General features: G+C 35.0%; 1 protein-coding gene across 1 annotated transcript in view; it reads right to left on the reverse strand.

Annotated features, from left to right (window-relative positions):
* The window catches only part of CNTNAP2 (contactin associated protein 2), a 1020050-nt gene that overhangs the window by 698428 nt on the left and 294287 nt on the right, over window positions 1-27335 (reverse strand). Inside the window, exon 2 of the mRNA XM_015618213.3 lies at window positions 4251-4361. Within this exon, the coding sequence (XP_015473699.1) occupies window positions 4251-4361 (111 nt within the window). The remainder of the gene's footprint in view (window positions 1-4250; window positions 4362-27335) is intronic.

A 27335-nucleotide genomic window follows, 5' to 3' on the forward strand; every position in this document is an offset into this window, starting at 1 on the left:
TTTTATCACAGCTGAATTTCAAGGGATCTTCACCCCTTTTTCGTTGCAGGCCAGATGGGGATATCAGCACTGGCTTTGTCCAGCATTTACTCTAGTTAAATCTGTTGATAAGCAGTAGTACATCTAGGAGTAGTATAGCTGCTCACAAAGGAAAGCAACAAATTTGTCGACATTTTCTGGGGCCTTCTTGGTCCCTGCTTCTTTCCATGATAATAAAATGAAAGTATTTTGGTTGCTTTTATTAGCTGCTATGATTAGAAGTACCCAAGAGGGCAGAAGAAGGAGGGGACCCCATGAGACAGGTTTTGGGGGTCTGTGGATGAGAGCTGGCATAAAATGCAGGCTTTCATTGCTCCCCCAGGTTTTTGGCTCTTTGTGATAAAGGAAATACAGATTGTAATGAACACATAAATCAAAGATTCTTACTCAGTGACATGGAAGTTGTGGAAACATGGAAATTTTAATATGTATTGGTACGAGTTTGCAAGACACTGACAGACCTGTAGGTAACCACTAAATATTTGTTTCTACAATCAGCAATTTTTTTCCTATAATGAAAAATAACCTTTTCCACCCCCATACACCCCACCCTGCCCCCTGAGAAAAACCCCAGGATACTTCTCCGTGTTTAACACAAAACAAGGTTCAGAAAAAGCAGCAATGCAGAAGAACCACCAAGTAAACTGATTTGAAGAGGTTACCACTTCTAATCAAATTTCTATCAAATCTTCATTTCCTTTGAAATAAGTATACATGCTAACCCATAACATGCTAACTCTATTACAGGAGTTTAAGTAGACAGATGTGGAAAATGCAAAATATTTTCGCAAACTGACACAGAAACTCACCCTACATATATACCCTGGCAGTTACCAGATCAGTGCCATTCCATAAAGATTTAATTCTATTTGCCTAAATGAGTAGTTATAGAATTTGTACATGAAGTGTTATCAAACTTTAGAGTAAATTAATGGATATTTCTGCTTTTGAAGCCTCCTAAAAACTGCTGAAAATATTAATTTATTTTTGGTGTGCATCCTTCCAGTTGCAACATTTATAGCAGGAAACTGAACAACAACTATAGTGACAACTTCAACCTTCTTAATAATATAACATGGTATGGCTCTTCAGTGAATCAGTGTCTTAATCAAAGGGATAAAATATACTATCTATTCAAATAAAGTGTTCTGCCAGTCTAGAGTGAAGTGCTATGAAAACAGGAAAGAAAAATAATTGGGTTGGAGAGTAGAATTTTCAAATGTGCATTTCTTTAATTTAAAGGGTCTGGGGCTAGAGGAGGGGGAGTTCTTTCCATTTAATGGCTTGAGCACAGTGTGGTTTAAATAGCACATTTGATTTGGGAATCTATTAGCTGATAATGACTCCTTGGAGAGAAAAAATTGGATTCACTTATTACTGGTTTGATTAGCAATATCTGTAGTTCCATGAAGTTGTAAAATAGCTCAGTATTAAAACTGAGCTATTTTCCATCACTTGCAGAAGCAGAAGCATAAACACAGACTGACAAGTTTTTGTGTTAAACACATTCCTGAATTCTGCAATACTTTTACTGCCACTAGGATTAGGAAAATGGTATTTGTTCATGTACATAGACCCTTGGTTTTGAAAAGTATTCGTGCTTATGCTTCATAGGTACTAAGAGATGAATAAAAACATTCTAGCAAAATTGCTATTTAAACAAAGAGATGAAACTGCTATTTAACAAAGAGGTGCAACTAAATTTCCAATGAGGAAATAAAACCAGTGTTTGATTAATGACACCATTGATCCATACTGGCAAAAAAAAAAAAAAAAAAAAAAAAAAATCAGTAAAAGAAACTGCACTGTAGTGATTATAAGTGTAAGAAAGGAAAGTGGAAATATAATTAGAAGAAAAAATTAAATTCCAAATATCAATCTTCCTTTCAGTTAGAACAGAATAAGTAGTCTTGTAAACTAAAAGGAGAAATAATCATCTAAAAACTAAGGAAGATCCTCCCAGACAAGTTGATGCTAAGTTGTGTTTTATTAAAGTGGTTCTAGTGACCTTTTATTAAATTTAGAACAGGGAATAAAATGGAAAAAGACATAAATATAGTCATACAACAAAATTCAACCAAAATGATAAGCAGTGTTTTAGAATTCATTCCTTTCATCTAATGAACATTTAAAGACACAGCTGAAGGCACCTGTCAGCCTACCAAAACACACACGTGAACACACTGCCACAGAAAGTGTGAGAAGTGCAAAAGGCATGTAACAAAATACATGGAGCACTGAAATAATAGCCTGAAACCAGCATAAAACAACATTTATTCTCATTCAGAAGCAACAAACCATGTTATCTACTAGCTGCAGGCCTAAAACCAAAGAAATTGCCAATGCTCCTGGCCTGGCCAGGCTTTGTATCAGATCTGCAGGCCTGTAGCACTAGAGCTCATCAGTCATATTTTCTCTAAGCTTGTATTTGTCTTCCGCTTAGACTGCTTAGTTGCAATAGCAATTCTTTAACAATCTAATCAACTTTAATAGCCTAATATGTTATACATTTAACTTAGCTGTGTGATTGCATGGGCTGGGGTCTAATGGTATAACAATTTTGATATATTTCTGTACCTATCACACCTATTCTGCGGAGAATAAACTGTTATTGTATAAAAATGTAGGGTAGAGGACCACAATCATGGGATGATAGCAGAGCTATTAAATGTACAGGCACAGGCTGACATCAGAGGAAGCAGGACTATAAGTCCTGGGGCCTGCCTAAAGCTGATTTTAGAGAACAAAGAAGCAAAAATAAAAACAAACAAACAAAAAATCAACAACAACAAAAGAAAAAACAAAAGCAAAGATATAAATAAAGAGATCAAAGAACAAGAATTACACTTCTGCAAAATACAATTATACAGAAAAGTTGCAGACCAGCAAACCAAGATCAGTGTCAGGACTCTGAGAGTACCAACAAGCCATAATTACATTATTCAGTGGAGAACCCACTCACCCTGCCAGTGAGCTTGGGGGTCCCATTTCAGCTTCCAGGTACTACCTGAACCACATGATAGGAATAGCCATGCCTGGACTCACCTCATATTCTTCCCCAGTCACAGATTATGCTTCCTGGCTTGCATTAGACCCAGCTCGTCCCTTCCTACATGATGACCACCAGACAATTGGAAGAGCTGGCAGTGCCACCAGCACTACTCACAGTGTTTGTGTCTAAAGGGGGGAAATGATGCCTTAAGTTTTACTTTCCATATTTTCCAGATTCTGTAGTGCATTTGTATGTAATTCTCAACTTCGTACAAAGTGTTAGCAAGTTCTCTCTAAGTATAGTTAGACAAAACCATCCTTTTCCAGCCCGAGAACCAAGGACACCTTTGCAGCTTCAGGCCTAAAATGTATAAACAGCAGCAAATTGTGGAGTGCAGTCTGGGAGGATGGGACTTCATAACCTGAAGCTGTAATTGGACAATTAACCGCAATATGTAAATGGACCAAAACTTTAAAAAGTGTGAAAAATCATAACTTGGGAGTCCATCTTGGGTGGAGCCATGGCCTGGTTCTTATACTGCCCAAGGCGTATCCTTTGAAGGTCTTTTTAATAAATACCTACTTTATTCCTTTAACACTGTCTAGCTTCTGCTCCAGGTAGCCTTACAAGGCACAGGATGGTGCCTAAGTACCATTAAACCAGGTAGGCCATCAAATTTATGCACCTGTTCTTCCAACCACTAAATCTGAGGCACCTTTGTTAGGTCTGACCAAAGTTCAGATAGATACTTGCCGCATTACAGATATATTCACTGCATTACAGATATATATGCAAAAGTCCCTGTGGTGACAGAAAAAAACCTGAATGACAGCAGTCATTGCTGAGCTGGGAACAAGTTACGTCAACAAATCACATCAAAGCTATTTATCTTTGTCCCAACCTTTGACCTTGCACATGCTTATTTACCCACTGAAGACAGGTATACCCTTTTATGTGAAGCCAATTATGCACCTGTACTGAATGAGTCCATTGACATCAGGCATGTGGCCCCTGCTGCTACATATTACTGGTAGTGCCCTTCTCCCTGCAGTGAAATTACTGTCCCGTACAATGAAAAAGGAATTAATTCAGTTGATAAAAACAGTCTGTTCAAACAAGCATAAGCAATAGTATTCCACAAAAAACACATTTTCACATTAAAAATATCATTCATCACTTCTTGTAATATCCAAACATTAAGGTTGAGAATGTCCCTTACCTCCTCGCTTGTTTAACTTGGCATACCCTGGCACATAGCTGCTTGTCATGGATGATGAACTGCTGAAGGAGGAATGGGGTAGTGCTGAGATCAGAGGTTCATCACACTTTTCTGAAACACAAGAAAACAGATTCATTTTATGCTCTTAGTTAGTCATATGCATTAGGTGACAATGTGCCCTTTATTTTCCCTCTGGGTGATAACACATCCTTGTTACTTTTGTATGTGTGGAATGCATGTAGCTACATCACAGCTTTTCAACAAAAAACCCCTACAAACACAAACCAACAAAATAAACAAAAACTCACCTCAAAAACCACAAGAAAACCCACAAAAATCACAGACACACACACTGACATGAGAAAATAAAGACTTCAAGCACTGACAAAATAAGGTAATAATGTCATCTAACCATTAGCCATCACCCTCCTTAGGGATACAGCAGTTGAACAAAAAAGCCTACCCTGATGTATCTGGGATGTTTTTAGTGACACAAAACACTAGTGCTAAAGTATTATCATGACAGCTTTCTAAGAAGTTGATAAGATACACATTTTCATTTCTGTAATAGAAGTGCTGATAAATCTGACATTAAAAAAAAAGGAAAATAAATTAGGGAACATTAATGAATGCCTATGAATTATCAGATACAACAGATTCACTGAAAAACACTATACTAACTAATCTCTATAATTCATTTGAGTACTTCATTTCCATTTTACCCCTTTATAAAGAAGATTAACTTGGTATTAGCATCTAAAATGGAAAAAATTCTAAAATCAGTATTGTAGCCTTCCTAATGAAGAAAAAAACTGTAAAGCATATCTCCTTCTTTTATATGATATAAATTAGGATGAAGAGAACTGGCTTAGGATTTTTCAAATACTCAATTTATGTACTGCCTTTTGTTGAGTTTTTGTAGGTAATTCAGCAGATGGGAGAAATATGTAGCTTAAATTACTCATTTATATCACAGGTAAAACTTAAAAAAAGCTTTAGCCTATACCAGTAAGGCTCACCAATCTTTTTAAACACATGCACTGAAGCCCAGTCTCTGCTGTAAGTGGAAATATCCTCAATTTAGGAATCTAGAAAGTATTAGGTGGTACACAATAGGTCTAAATATACATAAGCAGCATATTTAATGCTCAGCCACAGCACCTAGTTTTGGTACAATTAAAAACCAGTAGTTTGGTAAAACTTGATCACACATGGAGACCAAGTTATTCCTACCTTCTAAAGAACTTTAAGAGGGAAAAAAAAAAGGCTTTGAGTAAATCAAGTAATATATAATGCAATTCCGCTAAAATGTGCAGTCTCATGCAGTAAAAAAAATAATCTTCTTTCAGAGAAATAGAAAGTGAAGTACAGAAATACAAAACAACATTCATTCCAGAATCAGTGTTTTGACATTTAACAAAGAAAATAAGTGTCCTTTACAAATCTCTGAGTTAACAAACATTAAAGGAAAAAAAATTCCACGCAAGCACAAGCAAGAGTAAAGGGCAGCTGCTTTGGACTGAATTAAAGGATAATTCCAATGACTTTTAAGTTCACTAGCGCAGTATTTAATGATGGAATTTTGACAAGGGAAGATAAATGGTTTGAAACATTATTGCTAATACCACAAACCAGAAAGATCGATTTCCTCCTCCCTCTGCTTTGGCTGCAGCAGAGCAGCACATTTGGTCAGAAGCCTGCAGCTGGGTGTTCCTCTCACCACAGCTGGCAGCACACACCTCAGCCTGGGAGCAGGGGCTGGCACAGAGGACAGACCTGTGCTTTCAGATCCTGCCTGCCAGGCTGCTTTTATTTCAAAGTGTTGGAAGGTTAAAGCTAAGAATAGAAGGGAGCAGCAGACTGCCATAATTGCTAATTTTTGTCCCAAGTGCCATAATCACATAAACACAGAACTACTTGACAAAGTTTTCCTGAAGCATTTCTTTATTTATTGGTTTATTTTCTGTAGATCATATTTACTTTTCAACTTGCAAACTGCTTGTGCTACTACTTATTTCTTAGTGTTATCTAGCTGGAGACTTGAAGGCATTTACCATTAATCCTGCTGTCTAGGTAAAAATGGAATTAAACATTTAAAAGCAGAGCAACACACAATCAGAAGTTTTCAAAAATACATAACAAAATATTTTTATATCATTTTTGCATCCTTATATTACATGATATTTTCCCTTAAGGAAAAAAAGCATATTCTCATCAGTAATGAAAACTAAGATTGAACATGTACCTTTGTTCTGTTTCCTGAGGGTTTTTAAATATATCTTGTAAAGTAAATTGTTAGGTTTATGCAATTTTTCTGCCACCCATAGCTTCAAACTGGGGTGCGAGGAAAAACCTGTGTCTTCCTGGAAAAATATTAGAATTATAAAAACTTAGTTATAAAAAATGTGTTCAATTTATGCAATTTGATTTATTACTAATATAATGGGAGGCTACTGCTTACTACAGTCTGAAAAAAAAATGTGAAATAGAAGATCTATCCTAAAACATAAATAAACTATAAAAAAGTTATCTCAAAAATATGAGCAAACTCTTCATTTCTGCAACAGAAATAAACAGGATTTTGACAATGAGCTCAGAAAAAACATGACAGATGAAAAAAGCCTCTTCCAAAAATAGAAGCTCATCACAACTCCAGATCTTTTACTGGTTCAAGTAGCTATTGAGAATATCCCCTCCTTTCTATTTGACAGCTGTTATATTGGTGCTAATGCTGAAGGTGAACAAAAGGAAATATGGAAAATTTATTTGGAATGAATACTAATTTCTAAATCATTAATGGTCTGCCTTATCTCTGTTTCATTAACCCATACTCTTGGATTCAAATAAAAAAGACAGAGAAGCTTGACTTGAGATAAAAATAAAAAAATACAACCTCATAGGGAGCATCTATTTGCCACTGAGGTCACAATTTTTACAGACAGTCACAAAAATGCTTCATGTTATGTATGTGTGCTTCTGAAGTATTTAACCTAAGCCCTCTGATTTCTTAACTTTCTTGTAATCATCAATACTGTGGTGGGGGTTAGAAAAAAACCTGAGCTGATACCATTTGCTTTCATTATTGTTTAGAACTGTAATCCTGTCCTATATCTATTTTGACATAGCAGCTTATAAGAAAAAAAATAAATCCCACTTTTTCATTGCTTTAAAAAAACCAAACCTTCCAATCTGCCTGCTCATTTAGGATTTAAAATATGGGAAATTCACCATAAATGTGTATGAGTTATAGGGAAGGACTATATTTCAGAGTAATAGACTTTAAAAAGTTATTGCACCTCATCATTAACTCATGACTTTAGGTCCAACAGAACAAAAGTTAAAAGACTGCTTACATAAGCTAATATTGCTAGCCCTGTATGAAAATTTCAATTCCATACTAAGTATATTTCACTAAATATATTGCACTATTTAAACTTCCGTTAGAATATGAAATACTGTTATACCACAGATATAAGAATAAAAAAAATAAATCTTTGGGAACCTTTTGTTCTTCCAGCAGTTTTAGTTACTTCCTGCAGAATCCAATTTTTTACTTACTGTAACCAGAATCACATATACCTTCCTGTTACTGAGATATAATAGCCTTCCCCATATAAGTCAATGCACTGTGCCCTGTTAATCAATTACAGAGCACACTCCTGCCAGCATCACAGCAGCAAAGGAATAAACTCTCCTCCATACCATTTATCTCAGTGATATATTAAAGGCCAAGGCAGCTTAGGTCTATTTGAATGGTCCTTTTTTGAAGCAAGAAGACACTTCCACTCCACTCTGTTTACAACAAGATAACTGATAATTTTGTTATAGGTATGATGATATTTGCTCTGACTTCCCTATTCAGAGGGAAATAACAAGTATATTCCCATCAAAAACAAGTCTTAAGATTCTAATAATTAGATCAATGTAATGAAGGCCACCTAATGTCATTAAACACAAATGCAAAACATCTACAAGACATACAAATCATTGAAACTAAAGTGCGCTATGCACTTACTCTGTTCTTACTATTTCTCAGGCACCTGTTTATTGGAAGCCAAATAGCAGATGAGATGGGTCTTTTGTCCTATCAACTGCAGCCTCTCATATTTCTGGCATTCACACTCAACAAAACAAAGAAAATATATCTGCCTGTTCTTTCCTATTTTACTGTCTATTTATAGCTTATTATTTTTATATCCTACCCATCATGCTGGATAAACTAAAAAAGGCCTGTTTCTTATTTTGCCTGCAATTGCTTTATTTCCCACTGACTAGTCTGTGAACTCTCAGGGGAGTAGGGACCACATTATTTGAAGGGACAGATGTTGACTGCAGCACAAAGCAGACCATATATGCACAAACTCTCTTATCAACCCCATAGGTTATTAAATTTTATCCTCACTATACCAGTCACTTCAATGATTTTTGATGGGCAAAGCAGAGTAAAATACCTTGATGCTTCACTTCACAGGATTCTGTTCAAATGCTTCCTGATCAATAAACAGGTCACCTGTAAAGTTGCTGACATATCTTATCAAAGTAGCCTGAGTAGATGAAAAAAACCAATCTGCAGTGCATCTGTGTCTTCTTGACATTGTATCTAGTAGTAGGTTAGAATGCATACAAACTACCTAAAAATATTAAGAAATGGGAACAATATACTTTTATAGTCACAGGTAGTTTTTATGAATAATTTGGAACTGCATCAGAGGGTCTCCCAGAAGCTCTTGTAAAGAATCTGTCATCAAAGGAAAAGGAGAGCTATGAAGTGTAAAGTGGTTTCAAAAATGAAAAAAAAAATATTTGGATATTGATAACTGTAACTCATTAGAAATAAGTGATAGTGGCTTACTAAGTATGCTTTTGAATAAGAAAAGATTTTACATCATATGGTCCATTGTGCACTGAGGAACATACCTTTAAATAAATACCAAATCCATCACTCACCCCTCCTACTTTAAAATCTTCAGTCAAGATTTCCTATCAAATTATAATCTAGGACAACAATTTTGCTTAAGGATAGATCTAAGACATAAACATGGCACCAATAAAAACTTTACTAAAAAAAGCTCCATATGTGTATGTCAGAAATGGAGAACTCAAAAGCTGAACAACTTAGATTCAAAAAGGCAAATGACTGCAATGTCAATATTGTGTTCTGAATTAAAAATAACCATAATAAATCTCTAGCAGAAGATGAAAGAGATGACTCAGTCTGTATCAGCACTGAAAAAAAATATCTTAGTCAAGAAATATCCAAAGCCCTGATTCTCTATCCAAAAGTTCTAATCAGTTCTCTTTTACACTAGACAAACAGAACATTTCCAATACAAACCACAAAATCTGAACTATTTACAGTATTTCCAACTAATTAATTATACAAAAATGCCTGTCTCGTGTAGGGGAGAAAAAAGTTATAAGCAATTTCAATCTTGTAATGCAAAATATGCTTTAAATATGAATTCCAAGATAAATGTTAGGGAGCAAGGGAGAGAATCATATCATCTGGGTTTAATTTGTACTGTGTGCTAAATGCTAGTTATCCTAAACACATTCTTCTCCTCCGATTTGAATACTTAATTTCACTGTAGTGTGCTGAGGAGAAAGAATAAGCCACCAAGCACTTCTGAAAAGCAGTCATGAGATTGCAAGGGCACTCTGAAATGTGGGGAAGTACATATGGGAACTGGCATATCTCCAATGACAACCAATAGGAATATTAATGTGGCTGGTTTGGATTGCAGTGTATTATTATGCTGAGACAGCCTCACTTTCCATATAGCACAGGCAGGTTTTATAATCCAAAATGAATGCTAGAATACACCAAGTTTAATTCACAAGCCTATGTCTCCCCAAAGAGTAGGAATAAATAAGCACAAGCTGCTAGAATATTTTATGCACTGTTTCAAATGAACCTTTAAAGTGATGCAAGCCAAAAAGCAGGAGATACTTCAAAGCAGCACATCATCTGTGGCAACCCCTTTAAAAATCAAACTTAGAAGCAGATGTTATTGAGCACAGGCTGTTATAAGTTGAATTTCATCCTTCACCCTGTGTCACAACCCTGCTGCCCGGTACGATATGCCTCTCTCCAAACTTCAGATCACGTGTGACAGGAACACAGGTAATGGCTGAAAAAAGCCAGGTAGGATATACCTCATGCTCTCAAGTACTGAAGTCAGAAAAAAAATCAGTAAAGAGTTTATCAAAGAAAATCTCCTCTTATGTGGAAAGAAAATACTTGCCTGTCAGTTCTACTTGCCAAAGGTACCAGCCTTCAATACATTTGGGGTGGTTCAAACAAACCTTCTGCCTTTTGCATGTTTTATTGTGTTTTCCTTGGCTAGGAATACAGTCTAAAAAAACCCACCACATACTGCCACTTTTTCTTTCTCTTTCTCTTTCTCTTTCTCAGGATAACAAGTTAACTTTACTCCTCCCAAAGTTTCTTGTGCCTCTTTATCTAGATACTAAGTTGGGGTGACCACTGCTAGAGTAGAAGCTTAATTTTTCACCTTCTCCTGTCCCACCTATTTTCCATATTGCAGAAGCTGGCAGATTCTTCACATGTGACATTTCACACAACACTCTTGGTGGACTATTAGGGAGTCAAATTCACATTCAGCTTCATGAGCAAATGAGCCCAAGAAGCTTTTCTGCAAGTATTGCTCAAGGTCAGCTGTAATCGAAAAAATTAGACCAGTTATACTGATCACCTGGGATGTTTCATATTCCACTTTAAGTTGCATACCATCAACAGAGATAATACATTGTTGCTCAAAAGGTTAGCTGCTGCTGGAAAGGAAGAAAAAATAGCAGCTCTTTTTCCCCCTCCAAGGTGAAGCCATAAATTACATTAATGGTGGTCTTCGCACAAGACTTAAGAATTAAGGTAACTTGTTTTGGGGTTTATATCAAGCCATTTTTAGAGCTCTATAAGTAAAGGAAGAAGTCTCAGGTAATTTTTTTGTTTGTTTGTTTGTTTGTTTTGTTATGGTGGTTATGCTGCTCAGAGCAGTGGACAGGCAGTGAGATCTGTTTCTTTGTTCTAGCTCTGAATCAGGAATTCATCTTTGGGCAGTACTGGATACATCCCCATGGCCATCTCTAAAAGTGCATGTGGATGAGACAAGCAAAAAGACAGACAGTACTTTACAAGATCTTCCAAAGTGTCTTTTTCCCACACTTCATTTCTGATAGCTATTGACCAGTTTTTTAGAATAGCCAATGAGTTATTAATCTGAAAGGTCATGGTATGGGCACAAATTTTGATTTCTACAAGTTACTACCCTATTCTATCACAAGGCCCAGGCTATTAATAAGTAAGAAAACTTTCTTGGTTTGAGGAATTTTTAATAAACTTTTTTTAACATCCCTGGGAATCATAGGAAATGAAAATATCATAAAAATTGTATGAATGTGCAATGTGTTTTATGACTACTATGAGACATTTCTCGATGCATTGCTATCATCAAGTGGTATACAACATAATACGCAGTAGTCTCCAAGTAGTCTCTCTTCAACCACTGAAAATGAGCAAATGGTTAAGGCTAACATCATTAATTATAGTGATTTACAAATTACCCAGAAATATTAGGATTTTTTTTAAATTAAATTATGCAACCATTATAAATGTATACAAAGAAGCTTCCTGAAATTAAAATGTATCAAAAGTTCAACTTCTCATAAAGGAAAAATAGAAAACTGTATCAAAAATCTCCCTAATTACATTTTTCAGAAAAATGTAATTTTAAATTTTTTGTTTATGAAAATGTTTATTTAATTCAGGATTTTACATTTGGAAAGAACAAGGCACATGAAAACTAAATGTATACATTATTTCATAACTTTGTAAAATTCAGTTTTAAACTATTTTAAAAATATATGTTCTTTTTATAGTGTCTAAGCTTATCTACAGTAAGACTACTTAGGCAGCTGGTGTTGGCTGGAGGCTGTGGTTTGAGTTATTTTTGTTTTGTTTTTTTTTGTTGGAAGAGAGTGGACAAGAGAAATTTTCACATCACTCTAAAGCAACAGCACATCTGGATTGCCTTTGGTCCACTTTAGAGTCTACAGTCCATTGGGAATCCATCCAATGTTACCACCCTTGCTACTGTGTCATTTATAAACACATTTGTAAACTGTTTTTCACCCTGTGAAACTCAGAGTTGCATGAGAAGCCTGCATCTTTTTTGCTCATTAAAAAAAAAAAATCTCTACTACTCAAGTTAATGGCACCTGGAATAATTGAAAGTCAGTCAGTCTGGTTGCATGCTTGGGCTTTCATTACATTGTCTTTATTGCATAAGCAATAGTTGACTATCAACTCTATGTAAAGTAAAACTCAAGTATATTTCCATATTTTTGCATATCCAACCCTCAGATGCCTCTTAAATTATTAACCTTCTGGCATGCAAATGTAGTTCTTCACCTTTTCACTGCTGAAAATACCTGAGCATTTTGAAGGACTTTTACAGCAAAAAAAGCTCCAGCTTAGGTGTCTTTACAGGTACATGTGATTTTTCACAGATTGATACCTGAGTTAAGTATGAAGGAACCAGGTCACATGAAGTTTTAGAGCAGCAGGCAGAAGGACCCACAATGATGAAGAAAAAGATTAAGAAAAAGATTAAAATCTTCTGGATTTTTTTTTTTTTTTGTTAAATCTCATTAAAATTAGAATAATTTCATTAATTACACAGCTTATGTTCCTCCTCAGTCAACTTTATATCAACTAGTTTCTTTTTTTGAAGAGGGGTGGGGGGAGAGGGAAGTTGGGTTTGTTAGGGGTTTGTTAGGGGAGATGTTTTTTTTGTGAGTGGGGTTTTTTTCTGTTCTTAGCTTGACTTTTTTGGTTTTTAGAACCCAGAGGTAAAACACTAATGTATAAAAACTAATTTTCTAGATATTTTTCTCAAACAGCTTTACTTTTCACCATTGCTTTAGCAGGTTTCCATGTCTAAAATTAAGTTTTCACCTCTAGCAAAAAGAAAATATGGTGTTTTCTTTCCTCATAGTCCTACTTATTATAATGGTCTCTCTATTTTTACCAGATCTTTATCAACATAATTGTTCAGAATTTAGAGATGTTATTCTAGGCTTTATCTAATTTAGGCAAGATCAAAGCAAACAGTGACTTTAAAATTGCTGGGCACTTCAAAAATAAAAACACTCCCACAAAAAGCCAAACATTAATTCTCAAACCAATGAATCATACATAAAAATAGATGTTTTAGTGTATGCAATTTATATAAAATAATTTCAAAAAATTATGTTAAAAATATTTTATTATCTGTAATGAGACTATCTGCCTACCCACATATTGGTTAAGATGTTTAACAAAAGTCTTGTGAAAAAGTTAACTCAGCAAAAGCTGCATATTCCTGTCTGAAGGCCTTACCAGAAAACTATACTTCCCCTAAAATGGCTAGGGAGAAAACTCTGTTCCTACCAGGCAGCCAAAATATTTAATACCATTAAGCATGCAAAGCACATTCTGTCTTTGGTTAGATGAGGCACAAAAATAGAAATTAGCAGGTTATGCGAAACGCAGCAGAGAATTGTTTCTCAATTTACAGAGCAGAAAGCAAACATAACTTAAGCTTAAAATCTGGGTTTTATTCAAAAGGATTATTAATTCCATGTTTGTCCATTGGTGTTTACCTTCATATCCCCTTTAGAGAAAACAGACATGTCATATTTATAGCAGAAGCTATTAGTCCACTGTTTATCAGTTGTCTAATATTAGAAGTCATGAGAGAAGCAAAAGCCAAAAGGTGTGTGATATATGAATGTAACCATACTATACTGACAGATTATTCTTTTCTTCTGTGCAAAAGATAAATAAGGTCTAACTTTTGTTTCCTGCCTCTTCTTTGAAGATTTTTTGCCTCCAGCTAAGACTAAAATATGTGCTTTCTCAATTCCTGTCACTGGTGCATGGGAGGATTAACTCTGATTTTATTTTGCGAACTCTCTTGTTAAAAAGCAGTCTTTCCCACATTTCTGAAGAAGTATCAAATGACCAAAGAAATTAAATTTTCATAATGCATTGATTCCACCAAAGCAACAACAAAGTATTCTGGAAAGGTATTTTTGCAGGTGAAAGAAGAAATATTTTTGATCTTTTTCTTTACTCCTGCATTAATGTAGGGTATATATGGCATACGTTTGAATCATGTTGGCCTTGATTTGATTTCCCAAAACCAGAAGATAAGTTTTCCAAACCATGTTGATATCATTTGCAGGTTTTCTTAGGTCCAAAATCTTGGCTAGAATTGTGGCTAGGAAAGTAAGAGCAACAACAAAAGAAATTGAAGACCATTTGATAATAGAAAAATGTGAACATAGTTTACATGTTTGAACTCTCTGTATATAGACTGAAAAGAGCAAGCTGCGTTACAACCAACCTGTGAGACACAGCATTTTCTGAGGCTTGTTATACATACTGGGAAATCCAAAACAATTATAAAACATGGATGTGAATTTAGACACTAGAGCCACAAATTTCTTATACTAATACCTTGAAGAAAAGAGATATGTAAATCAGAGCAGGCTAAAAAATGTTTTCATATGCTGGTAAAAGATCTGCAAGTTGACTCCAATGTGTTCAGCATCCTTAAGCACACAAGCAAGAGCACAAGGTACAAATCAGTTCAGAACAGTGGCTTCATAGCACACATTTTGTGGATGTGTTTTACCATATTCCCCAAGGTTTGACAGCACCTAGTATTATTTAATAATTAAAGGTAGAATGATTATTTATTTCCCTAAAGACTAAAAAAAAAAAAATCCCACCATTGTTACATGGAGATATGAAGATTTGCATGAATTTGTGTATCTGAAGCTGAATAGAACAATTTTCTTTCTGACAGACCTACAAGTTGTATAGATGAGAATTCTTGATTCACAGGTGTAAAGTATTTATAGAATTCCTGTTTCTGACACAGGTCAGGGAAACTAGCATCACAAGACAACTCCTTGTCAGTCTGCTTGGATTCAAAGTTTTCTAGGAGTAAAACTTGGGTTTAAAGTCAAAGTTTAAAATAAGAGACTTAATGCCAGCAGAAGAAAATGGCAAACAGTAAAAAAAATCTGTATAAAAGATATGTCAATTACTTTCTAACATAGGATAGCTAAAGTGAGAAATATCAGTCTAAAATGCAGTCTCTAGTTTTGAAATGACACTCAGTTTTTAATTCCAGAATGTGGTGTGTCCAAACTCTAGCTGTTAGTTCTATATTCATGGGAGACAATAAAATCTTGGAGGGGATGGTAAGGGTCTATAATGGCTTTATCATTAATGGGACAAGATACAGATTTGGAGTGTTTCAGGTCCTTGTTCTTTTTAAAAAGGAATTAAATTCCAGTGCAAAGAAAGCCAGGGTCAGCCATTATTATTGTTAACATGAGCATAGGAAGTGATATCAAAAAATGGCACAATCAGATACAGAATTCAAACAGCTTTAAGTGAGATTCAAGTGTATAAACCATGGCACTTACCAGGAAAATACATATCCAAATTTTAGAGTAGCTCAGATTTTTTCAAAAGAAGGAATATTAGTAAATGACACATGGAATCCAGCTGTAGGTACGATTTTACAAAAGAAGTTACCATATGATCTGCTTCTTATTTTGTACTTTTCATTTTTAGGGATTCAAAACTATGACTATAGGTCTAACATTCATGAATAATTTTTATCATTTGGCTTGAAAAGGGCAGAAGAGAGGAACAGGTAACAATCAATCATTGTATAGTGGTGTCTGGATTTTGTGTTGGTAATAGGGTGATGTTCAGTCAAATAGGCACAACACCTTCTACTGCTATTTCCCAGAATACCTGAGCAAGTCATGATGTCAAATGAAACAGTCAGATGCAAACACAGGAGATACAGAAGACCCCAATACTTTGAGATCCATACTCAGATTAAACTTTCTGGCTGTATTTCCTCTCTTGAAGTACTGCTACTGAGAAAAAAGGCCTGTATCTTAAGCTTCTCTGCCCTAAGAATACCACAGCAAATGTACAACATAACAGGTTCCTAAAGTATACAGAGAACATTGTGGTTAAATTAAATTTGCTTTTTTCCAGCCTCCTCCCCCCAAAAAAGAAAACGTGTGTATGCATTTTCCTCTACAAAATAAATAGATTGAACATTTCCAAAGAGTTACTTAACTGAAAAAAATGTTTCTACCCAGACTAAAAAGTGCAAGTCAAAGGACACAGGCTGCCTGTACTGATTAGTGTTGATAATTCAGATCTTTATGGTTCTGTCATACAAGAAAAGATTGAAAAGAAAGGGTGGAAGGATGGTGCTGCACTTCTCCATCAGTCTTTGCATTGCCCCAGGCAAAACTCACCTGTCTTTGGTATCTAAGCATCCTCAAAAAAAGAAAAAATAATAATAATAAAAAAAAAAAATTCCATCCATAATAAAAGAGAGTTTATGCCTTACTTATGCTTGTCTGGTGTGTAACTGGGACAAGAGGAAGAAAATTTTGCATAGAAATAGAAGAGAAGAAGTAGCAAAGTAGGAAAACCAGTTCTGAACTTACTGTGCATCAAAAACAATTTTAAAAGCGCTTAATCAAGAGTAGGGTTAGTATACCAAAGTATTACAATTCCAGGTATCTTCATGTGCTCCCAAAATTTTATGGTTTTTGTTTGTTTGTTTGTTTGATTTGGTCTTAGGGAATTTTCTTTTGTGATCTTTTTTTGTTTGTTTGGGGGTTTTTGTTTGTTTGTTTTAAAAAGCCCACAGTTTGTCCCCATGTAATTTTTGTCTCATCAAAAACTCATGAGTTAAGAAACACTCATTAAAGAGAATTATAATGTAATTCCTCTTAAAAGCTAGGTAGAAACATGTTCCTATATAAATGGGTCTTAAAAGACAGATTTTTAGATATGATATTCCTCTTCCTGATTTAAATAAAAACACCTATCTTATTTTAATGTTCTGTAAAAATTCAAGACAAAAAGTTTTATAATGGCCTTAGCTATCCAGCTTGTCCTGTTCACATAGCATTCTTTACATATAAATTATTGGGTTTTTCTAATTCTCAAATGCAAACAGTATTGACAGCAGCAGCATCTATTATTGTATCATCATTATCATGCTCAGCTACAAGTGAGGCATTTTTAAGGCCAAGAGAATGTGATAATTATGCTTGGTACAACCTTATTCTTCCTACATGTTTAACATGTCAACAAAGGAACACAGTACAGTTAAAACAGCATATCTGAAAAATGAAGGTGTCTTATAACCTGTCCCCTCCAATTTTGATCATAAATCTGAATATTAAGAGCCTAACATTACAGTTTATTACCTTTGTCTGGATCATGGATTCTCATTATATTCAAAGTGAAGGATGCCTCCTGTAAATGCATTGGAAAGTCTGTATATAAAGGACTGCAATGCAGGATTACCTGCAGGACTTTCCAGTCACGCCAGCTGGAGTTGCCCAGGTCTTGGCAGGGCTCTGCTGACTCTCTGGCCATCAACACATCAGCCAGAAGTGAGGGATGAGGCAAAAAAGAGTGAGAAAAGGCCCTGAGAGACCCAAAAGGGAGAGCAGGAAGAGGGACAGGAAGATTCTGGCTGTCAGATTTTTCTGGAGGGTCCCAGTCCCATGGAGAGGACCCCACGCTAGAGCAGGGAAACAGAGAACAGATGCAGCAGAAAGGACAATGACAGCACCATTCCCCATCCCCATCTGCTATTCAGTCAAGAGGTAAAAGAGTCAGAAGAAAAGAGTGAAACTAAGAACTGGATAAAAAAGAGGGACTGAGGTAAGGGGGAAGGTGTTTTATGTTGTTAGGTTTGATTTCTTTGCAACATCCACCTCTATTTTAATTGATAATAAAATAAACTCATTTTCCCAAATCAAATATATTTTTCCCATGAGGTAGTTGGCAAGTGACTTCTCTGTTTATTTTGACTCACAACCATCTTGTTTTCTCCCCAGAAGGATGGGGATGCCTGGCAGCTGGCCAGGATCAGCCCCCAAGCTGCTAATCAAGTATCAGAGAGCTGACTGCACTGCTTGTCAGAGATACCAAGACATTCACACCAATGGTATTGACTAAACGTAGTGTAAAAGCATTAAGTTATGGATCTGTTTGAGGAGAACTAAAGAACACCAAATTAATTTGTAAGATGATTTCTGCATTGTCAAATTTGAAGCTTTCTACTTCATGTTTCTGCCCATCCTCAGTATAATATTCACACCTAGAACAAATCTGTGAAGGCCTGGATTTCACTCTCTGTGACACAGCCTCTTAAGTTCCCACTGAAAGGAAACATGGGGTTCTAGTGGAAGGTGTCCCTGCCCATGGAAGGGGGGTAGGGACTAGGTGATCATTAAGGTCCCTTTCAACCCTAACCATTCTATGATCCAGATAGCATTCCTCCTCTATGAAAGACATGGGGAGGAGGTACCAAAGGATCACAAATATGCTGTGCTTTCAGGAAACAAACACACTGACAAAGGCCTGACTTAGCTCAGTTTGCCCTCTACTGAGCACAGAAAAGCTGCCTAAATAGCTGTGTGTCAGGAGAGGAAAGACCTCACAGGGGAGCCAGAACATTTGTACTTGCCTGTTCTAGGCAGCAGTTCTTCAAATTTGAGCTTGGGCTGCAGATCAGATATCCTGCACCAATGCCTGAAACCAGTGGTAGAATTGGAGGATTCACTATTCATTTCTACAGCAAGCAACTTGCGATGTGAACTTTTCATAGCAAGTAGGCTGACTGCCCTGAATTCACATCCTATTCTACATCTCTTAAATTGCCATTCCTGGCACATATGAATGGGCAGCAACAACATAAATCGTACTGCTTAGATGAAAGTCTCTTCACGTCCGCATTTTCCAAAGTGTGCGGGAAAGTTTAGATGTACTGTGTTGTCAATCACCATAAACACAACCAGAATTCAACTTTGCATTAACACAGTCTTCACACATTGGCCTCTAACAGGATTTGAAAGTTTTCATCAAACCTCAAATGACTTAGTTCACTGAAGACACAACGACTTGTCCTTTTACAGATGACTAGATTACACAGAGTAATTGAGGATAAGAAGTAGCAAAGTAAAGATCAGCAAAAAGCTTGAAGCAAATAGTAAAATGTTTGAATCCTTTCATTCAACTATGAATGAAGACAGCCAGTCAGGATAAGGAAAATCTATAAAATTTGGAAGAGCATATGCCAAGTGAAACGGTGCTTTTCAAGTTCATTTTTTTCTCTCCCACTTCAGAATCCATAAATGATATGTCAAAATCAAATATGTATAACTAAGATGTTTAATTCACAGTAAAATGAATGCAAAAGGTATAGAAAACAAATAGGAAATAATCAATATAAATGAAATTCAAGAAAAAAAAGACAATGAAACAAAATTAAAATAATATATGTAATAAATCTCTAATTTTCCTCAATAAATTCTGCTGAAAAAAAAAGAAAAAGAATCCATATCTATTAATGGCTTTCTGAATTAAAAAAAAAAAAAAGTCCACCAAAAGAAAGAGAAAATCATATACTTCTTTACTTTGGTTCACTTTACTTTCTGGATTAATTTCATTAAGCCACCCTTAATTTAATTTACAAAGTTAACTTTTATGCTCAATGCAGTTTGCCAGGATAGTAGGCTGAGTTTGTGAAGAATTAATTTTCTCTTATAAATGAATGAACAAGATTGGAGGAAGATATAATGAATGATTAAGCGATTGCAGTTAACCAAAAAGTTTCATTTTGTTCCCTTATGGAGAATGATGGAATATCATTTTATTGAAATCCATTATCCTAATGAGAAGATATTCTATGCTTGATCTTAGCCAAAAGGCTGGTGAAGATATTTTAATGACTTACTGCTTCTGCTTAATAGGGAGATTTCATAATTACGGAAACTACATCTGTTTGATTAATGAGCCTTTTCCAGCATCCATGCATCTTCTTTTAGTTTTGCTGATAAAATACACTTGGAAGCACATGCACATAGGTGTTTTTCTTCCTTTATATGTGTACCAGTAAAATACTACTGAGGAAAAAAAAATAGGTCAATACCTCAAATAGGTCAGTATAATTTTGATTTTCATTATTATGTGTAAAAGTTTGCAATTTCCCCCTCCATTGCTGTTATACAGAAAAATGAAGTTTGCAATAAACATTTAAGCAAAACTTGCAGTTAGTTTTATAGCCCATCTCATGGATACCTTAGGATGGCTTGCAATCAAGTAAGAAAAAACAATCAACCCAGAAAATATATAAACAAAGGCCCACTGATGCTGTGAAATTATAAATGTAGTACCCACACATTATCCATTTATGAAAATGACTATATATATATTTTAAAGTTTGGTTTTTTTCACTGGTTGCTCAAAAACTATGAAATTATGGTATTATTTATGCCAAAATTCAAAGTAATTTCAACTTCAAGGCCCATCATGAAGTTTAGAAATCATAAATGAAAACCTATGAATTAATCCTCATGATTAGACTTTTCACATGTGGCATTAGGAAGAAAAGATTTAAAAAGAATATCAGGAAAATAATAGGAGAAAAGACTGGTAGAACTTTCCATAGGCAAGAATTTAGAGAAATGTTTGTTAAATAAGGTGTCAACTATGTTTCTTATTTATTTCAAAGAAAAAAATGTAATATGGTCATATCTGAATAGCTTTTATGAAGGTGTTTTGTATTATTTACAGAATGAAAAGATATTGCCCAACTATTGCATTATCCTGACCTCAATTCTGTCTTCATTAACAGAGTTCCCTGCTGAAATGTCAAATAATTTCCTCATATCTCTGTTTTACTGCCCCAGATGCTAATTCTTTAATGGTATTTAAAAGAAAAAAAGCTTTTGTTCTCAAATAAAAGCATAAGTTTAAAATTCATTGGTATATTATATTTTACATTATATGCAATTCATATACTCTGAATTACCTTTTGTATCATGTTAGTGCAAAGATTTGTCATGTGTTATATGTTCTGATGTTTTTAATATGATATTAAAATGTAGTTGTCAATCTGTTAGCTTGATACACTGTGAGCCATCACTTTCTGAGATGTGTTTCTTAAATTATTCTTATTTCTCAACTAATATCTTGTTACCAACAAGAATACTCCCTTTTTTACTGTAATGGGAAGACTTCAACATTCTTTGCAGGTGTCTGTGTATGTTTGTGTTTAGGGGTAATGGTCAGCTACTGACTGTAAAATAATTTAAAGTTATGTAAATATATAAAGAGACTTATTATTTTCTATGGTCTTAATTGTGCTGGCTGCAGGCTGTTTTACCTGAAAAAATTAGAGCTTGGGATTGCAATTTCAACTGAATTGAACTGATCAGTCTCCATCAATCAATTTTTTTCTGTGGCCAAATGTGATTGTGTATTGACTGAGACAAAAAAAATGTGCAGCATTTCACATAGGAATTTCAAGATAAAAATGAAACAATATGTGAGACAGCCCAATTTTTATGCTTTTATTTTATCAAGAGAAAATGCTTAACCTCAAGAGGTGCCTCCCAAACACACCACCTCTTCAACGATTGCATAAGGGAAATAGTTGGAGATACTTCCCTGCTCCAGAAAAGCCAGACTGATTTCTAACAGCTTGCAGACCAAGTTTATGAATGGGAATGCTGCATGTTTGGGATAGCCCTCTCTGCAGACACATTGAAAGATGGACATGAAGAGCACTGAATTTCAACTGCAAAACCAAAGAACTGTAATTGGCTGCAGGGGAAGGCAGCAGTTTATCTGAAGTGTAATGAGAGAAGATTTAAGCCCAGTGCCAATATTGCAATTTTCAGGCATGATTATGTAGCAATTAGTTCACGATCCTTCTCCTTTTCAGTTCAGATCAGTCTTTATGAGAATTTGTTGTATTGCCTGTGGATAGAAGAAAATTACTTCTGTGTGATGGAAAATGGAAGGCAGAACAGGTGCAAGCAGGAAGCAGACCAACAATAATTGAACTAATAGGCTCAGAATATTACCGTTAATACAGTTATACCCTATAAGTTTAGAGGCACTAAATAATAATTCATATTTATTAAGTCTCATGAAATCACTATGCTGTTTCAACAGCATGAAGATGTGATTTTGTCACAGATGATAACCTTGCAAGCAGAGCAAAAGAAGATCACTGAAATAGTATCAAGAGAAAGATATTTATGCGTAGGGGTTAGATAACCCCCAAAAAGTTAAAACTTCTAAGATATTAACTAACTATTATAGACAGTTCAGTACATTACTTCCAGAGATTCCTGGTATGATAAAATATCTGCTGATATAATTTTTGTTTAAAAACCACAATAAAAAACCCAAAAGCAGGCATTAAGATTCACCTTCTCTACAGAGAGGACACAGAATAGACCATTAGGGCATATTTGCAAGTGAGTTATTAACTGCAAAAGTATTCCCAGCTGGACAATTGCTCCTTATAATTATGTCAGAATAGAGCCACAAGATTGTTATACTAGCCAAAAAGGACCTGAAGGACTTGGGACTCACAAGACAGATAGTTGAGCTTCACCACGATTGTTTTCTAAAAAAAACCTGAGAACTACAAATCACAAGATTAAAAAATTTGTCTCTTACAAGGTATGGAGAAAGGCTGATATGGACAAAATATTATTAATTAGAAATCTGCCAAAGAGAATAAGAAAAGTTACAAAAATGGGTAAAAAAGAAGGATAAGATAGCAAGAGAGAAAGAGAAAAAACAACTCTACCAAGAACTATTAAATACAAGAACTTAGTGTACTGTTTGAAAGCCAGAGCCATGCTTTCTCCCCAGCTCATTAGCTTTCATAAATCAAAAATAAAATTTCAAAAAGACATAATTCACTGATACTTTATCCGTGTTACACAGTCATCATTCATTACAGTCAGCTGTAAGAACCAGTTTTCATCCTTTTTGCCCTTGACAGCATGCATGTATATAATCAGTAGAAGCTCCCTCTAGTGATACTACTTGTTCAAGCCAAGGAATGATAAAGCGTTTTAATGGAAACTTTAGTAGACCTCAACTTTCATAGGAACTAGACAACAATTCAGTATTTAGTAGCAAGTAATTTACATGGCAAAAAAAAGTCCAACAAAACACTGTAAATTAAATTGTTTATATTAGTAATTTTTCTGAAAATATACATAATTCTACATTCTTTTTGCCCACATGATATTGTAATATCTTTGCATCATGTGATCTCTGCACTGCATTTTACACAATGGTGAAAACTGACAGCTAGTATGGAAGAAATAATGCAGAAAGAAGAATTTAAAAAATGTTAGAGGAAGTGTGAGCAAGATGAGTATGGAATTTTTTGTTTTGTTCCATGGTCTCTGCACCAATATATAGTTAATAAACCCAGCTTTGTTCACGATCCACAAACAAAACATGGGGGAAGTGATTCTTCTTAGGATACTGTTGCAAAGAAAAAAAAATGCACCACAAAACACTGCACTGGTGATTAAGTATTGGTCAGAAGACCAATGCAAACATAGTTGTGTATGAAAGTCAAAGTGAAAACAACGTTTGTTTTAAAATCATTTCTGGGAAGCTAGACTGAAAAGTTTAGAAATCAAATCATAAGTGGTTATTAGTAAAATAAGCCTCAGAAATAGATCAAATGTAAGTAGAAGTGTTGAGGAAAGGCAGGTGGGAGAATTATAAAAATAAAATAGTCAATGAGATGTGTGCTCAGACTAAAACAGAAAGCAAAGGCACAAAACTGATTAAAGAGCAAAGGCAAGCAGAGATATTTTAGTGAAAGAAAATTGCACGTGATATGAATCAACAAAACAGAGAACCTCAGTGGAAATAAGTTACAGTCATAAGAGAAAATGATTTAATAAATGTACTTTGATAGGTCCATAAATCTCTGCACTCCATAAGAGTCAACAGTTTCACTTCTTTATTTAAGGAAAACAAATGTTTGTTTTGATTTGATGGAATCAATATGAGGGTTTCAGAATGTGAGAGGCCACTGGGGCTATTAAGAGTAAGAGCTAAAAATTATCCAAAAAATATCACAAGCTCAAGAGTGCCAGCCTACCAATATTTGTGTGATTAATGATACTTTAAGAAGCAAAAGAAAGACAGAAACTTGGACTGTGCAAATCTGCAGATCAAAAGCAGAACTCCCCCTTAGTGGGAGCCCAAACTCAGTCAGAAGTAAAATGACTGCTGCAAGCAGAAGTACAGAAAGGAAGAAATCCCTGAAAACTGAGCAGACCTATATCAAAACACTTTAAAGACAGCATATTCTAGTTTACATTTACACTGTCTGCAAAAACTATTGTCTTTATTAAGCAGAGAAATGCTTTGTATTTAAAGCTCTATCACTTTCAATAGGTAATGAATGCTAGAGAATAGAAAAGCCCACAACAACCCTTAAATATTCTTTTTTTTTTTTTTTAAATAATCTTAGTGTATATTATTTGGGGTTTTTCCTGACATGTCTTTGGTTTTCAAAGGGTAATGAGAAATTTTTTGTTCTTTCTGGATCTTTCAATTCTAATGCATTTACTAATCATCTGTTTTGCTATAACCCACCTGGTTCAATTTACTTTGAAAATGAAAGGAAATCATAGTCAGCAAAAATCCTAACCCTTAAGTTTTTTAGAAGTCCCTAATTAGCTGCTTAATGAAAGAACTGTTTGTAACTTTTCATCTGTAATTTAACAGAAAAAAAAAACAAAAAACAACAAGAAATTCAAACCAAACAGGATATTTTTTAAGAAAATGTTTAAACAATCCTTTCACTATTTCTCTAACATACCTAGAATCCACAAGCAGACATTTTAAATTCAGGTGCCAGAATTTTTTTATGACAGAGTACAACACTCTTTATACCTGCACACCAAGCAACAAGAGACCCTCTCCAGAGCATTTTTGATTTATGGTATTATGAGACAGACTGCTCCAAAGCAGAGCCCTTCAACCATCAAGGCTAAATAGTGACACTGTCTTTATAATAGTGCAATCTGCACATTTGCTCAAATCATAATTGTCCCTAAACACAGGACACCTACAAATGGCCTGTCCTTTGGTAGACTATCAATTCTCAATACCAGTAGTCATCAATAACCAGCTTTGGCAGAACAAGCAGAGCTCCACTTACTTTCCAAATTACAGAAAGACACCCATCCTTGTACTGGCAATGAAATTTCATGTTACTGACATAAACTATTTCTCAATAGAATTCACAATTCATAATGGAAAACGTGGACAAATTACATGGTGACCTATCTGAGGAAGCTAAATGCCATATGTTTCAAGATTTGCCTAAACATAATTGGAAGGGAAGAAAAAAAAAAAAGCTGAATTTTGGACAGAGAACTCTCTTTAACAGCAGAGTTTGTATCAGCAAAATGAGGTATTTCCATGAGGCTGAAAAGATTTTATGCATAAATGGTTGCAAAGGCAAGCATGGAAAAGAGACCTTTGGGATAAAAGCCCTCAGTGTTCTTATCAAAAATACTAATGTCCCAGCCCAGTACCTACATTTAGCATGAGCCAAGATGTGCAACCTACCATTTGCAACAGACAGAGCTCAAACACTTCAATTAAAAATTAGAAACTTGCCATGCAAAACAGCCAATTCCATTTCATTCACCTTGACTTTCCATGACAGCAGTAATACGCAGTATTTTAATCACTGCAGATGAATGAGCTAATTCCACTATTTTGCTGCCAACAAGTCTTCAAAAAAGGGAAGGAAACAAGGCTGAATTGAAACAAACTACAAACATAGCAGGTTGAAAAGTAAATGAGATTAAAGATTAGCCTGATTTAAGTATAATTATAGTCCAAAACCAGTAAAAATTTTACCTTCTTAATAAGGTTTAGCATGCTTTTGTAATTTTCATTTCTAGAAGCATTTCAACCAAGAGCAATAAAACATGACCAGGATCAATGTTTAATTTATGCAGTATGTTGTAGAAATATTAACTAGAGCCCATATTTAATAAGATTCTTATGAACTAAGTTTAAGCAAGTCTAAGCTTTTTCTTTTTTTTTCCCTAAAAGATACCACCAAATAGAAAAAAAAGAAGCAGGATAGCAAACATACTAATTCTGATTTCAGAATTTTCTATTCTTAGTAGGATATTTGAGCCAAAAAGTCATCCAGCTGTATTCCTACAGCTCTGGCAAGCAAAATGCACCTTCTCCAGTTTCCCACAACTACATAAAATTCAGCATAGGGAAAACAATAAACAAAACAACAAAAAACACCCACAGTGTACTTTAATCCTATTATACCATTTCTGCAATGTTTATTGGAGGTGTACAGAAAGTAAAGCACGTGTTCTAATTTCAGTTGTAGTCCAAAGTAAGATATTCTCTAAAAACACAGAATTTCCTTGTTATAAAGTGCTGTTAAAGCACCAGAGCTTCATTTCAACTTTGAATTAACATGTCAGAACTCTTTAGTAAGGTTTAGTAAAATTAAAACTATGTTCTGATTTGGCACACCGCTACTTTTTAAAATGTGTTGCCTGTTGATAACAAACCTGCATTTATACATCTGCTTTAATCCAGAATTCCAGTCTCTACTAAATGATCATGCATGTTATTTATACATAAGAAACCTCACTGTCCCCAGCAAAGCAGAGCCATGGGAGGAGTAAAACGCAGCAGCTGCTCAGCAGAGCACAGCACCACTACAGGTTAGGAGAGGAAGGGAGGAGGCATTTTAAGTGTATTTGCTTTGCCTTATAAATAATTAAGGAGGAGGAGGAAAGATTATCAGACACATTTAGTTTTTTGAAGAAATTTACACAGATTATTTTATTAGCACCACATAGCACATGGGGGAAGCAGCAACAAACCAAGTAGTTTTTCTTATTCCCAAAGGTTAAGGAAATAACTAACCATGCACAACTTCATAAAAGTATCTAAATAATCAAAGTGTGTCCTAAAAATTGTACTAGCAGTCATTTCCCTCTCCTTTGTATTTCAGAGGCATCACTTTAAGCACTTCTGTCACTTGGCAACTTGTGTTCAATGGGTTGGAGAGCAGCTCTCAGGTACAGGATCTGTGGTCACATCCATGCCTTATAAATGGGGATTTTACA

The sequence above is a fragment of the Parus major genome, chromosome 2 (assembly GCF_001522545.3).
Source record: "Parus major isolate Abel chromosome 2, Parus_major1.1, whole genome shotgun sequence".
Lineage (NCBI taxonomy): Eukaryota > Metazoa > Chordata > Aves > Passeriformes > Paridae > Parus > Parus major.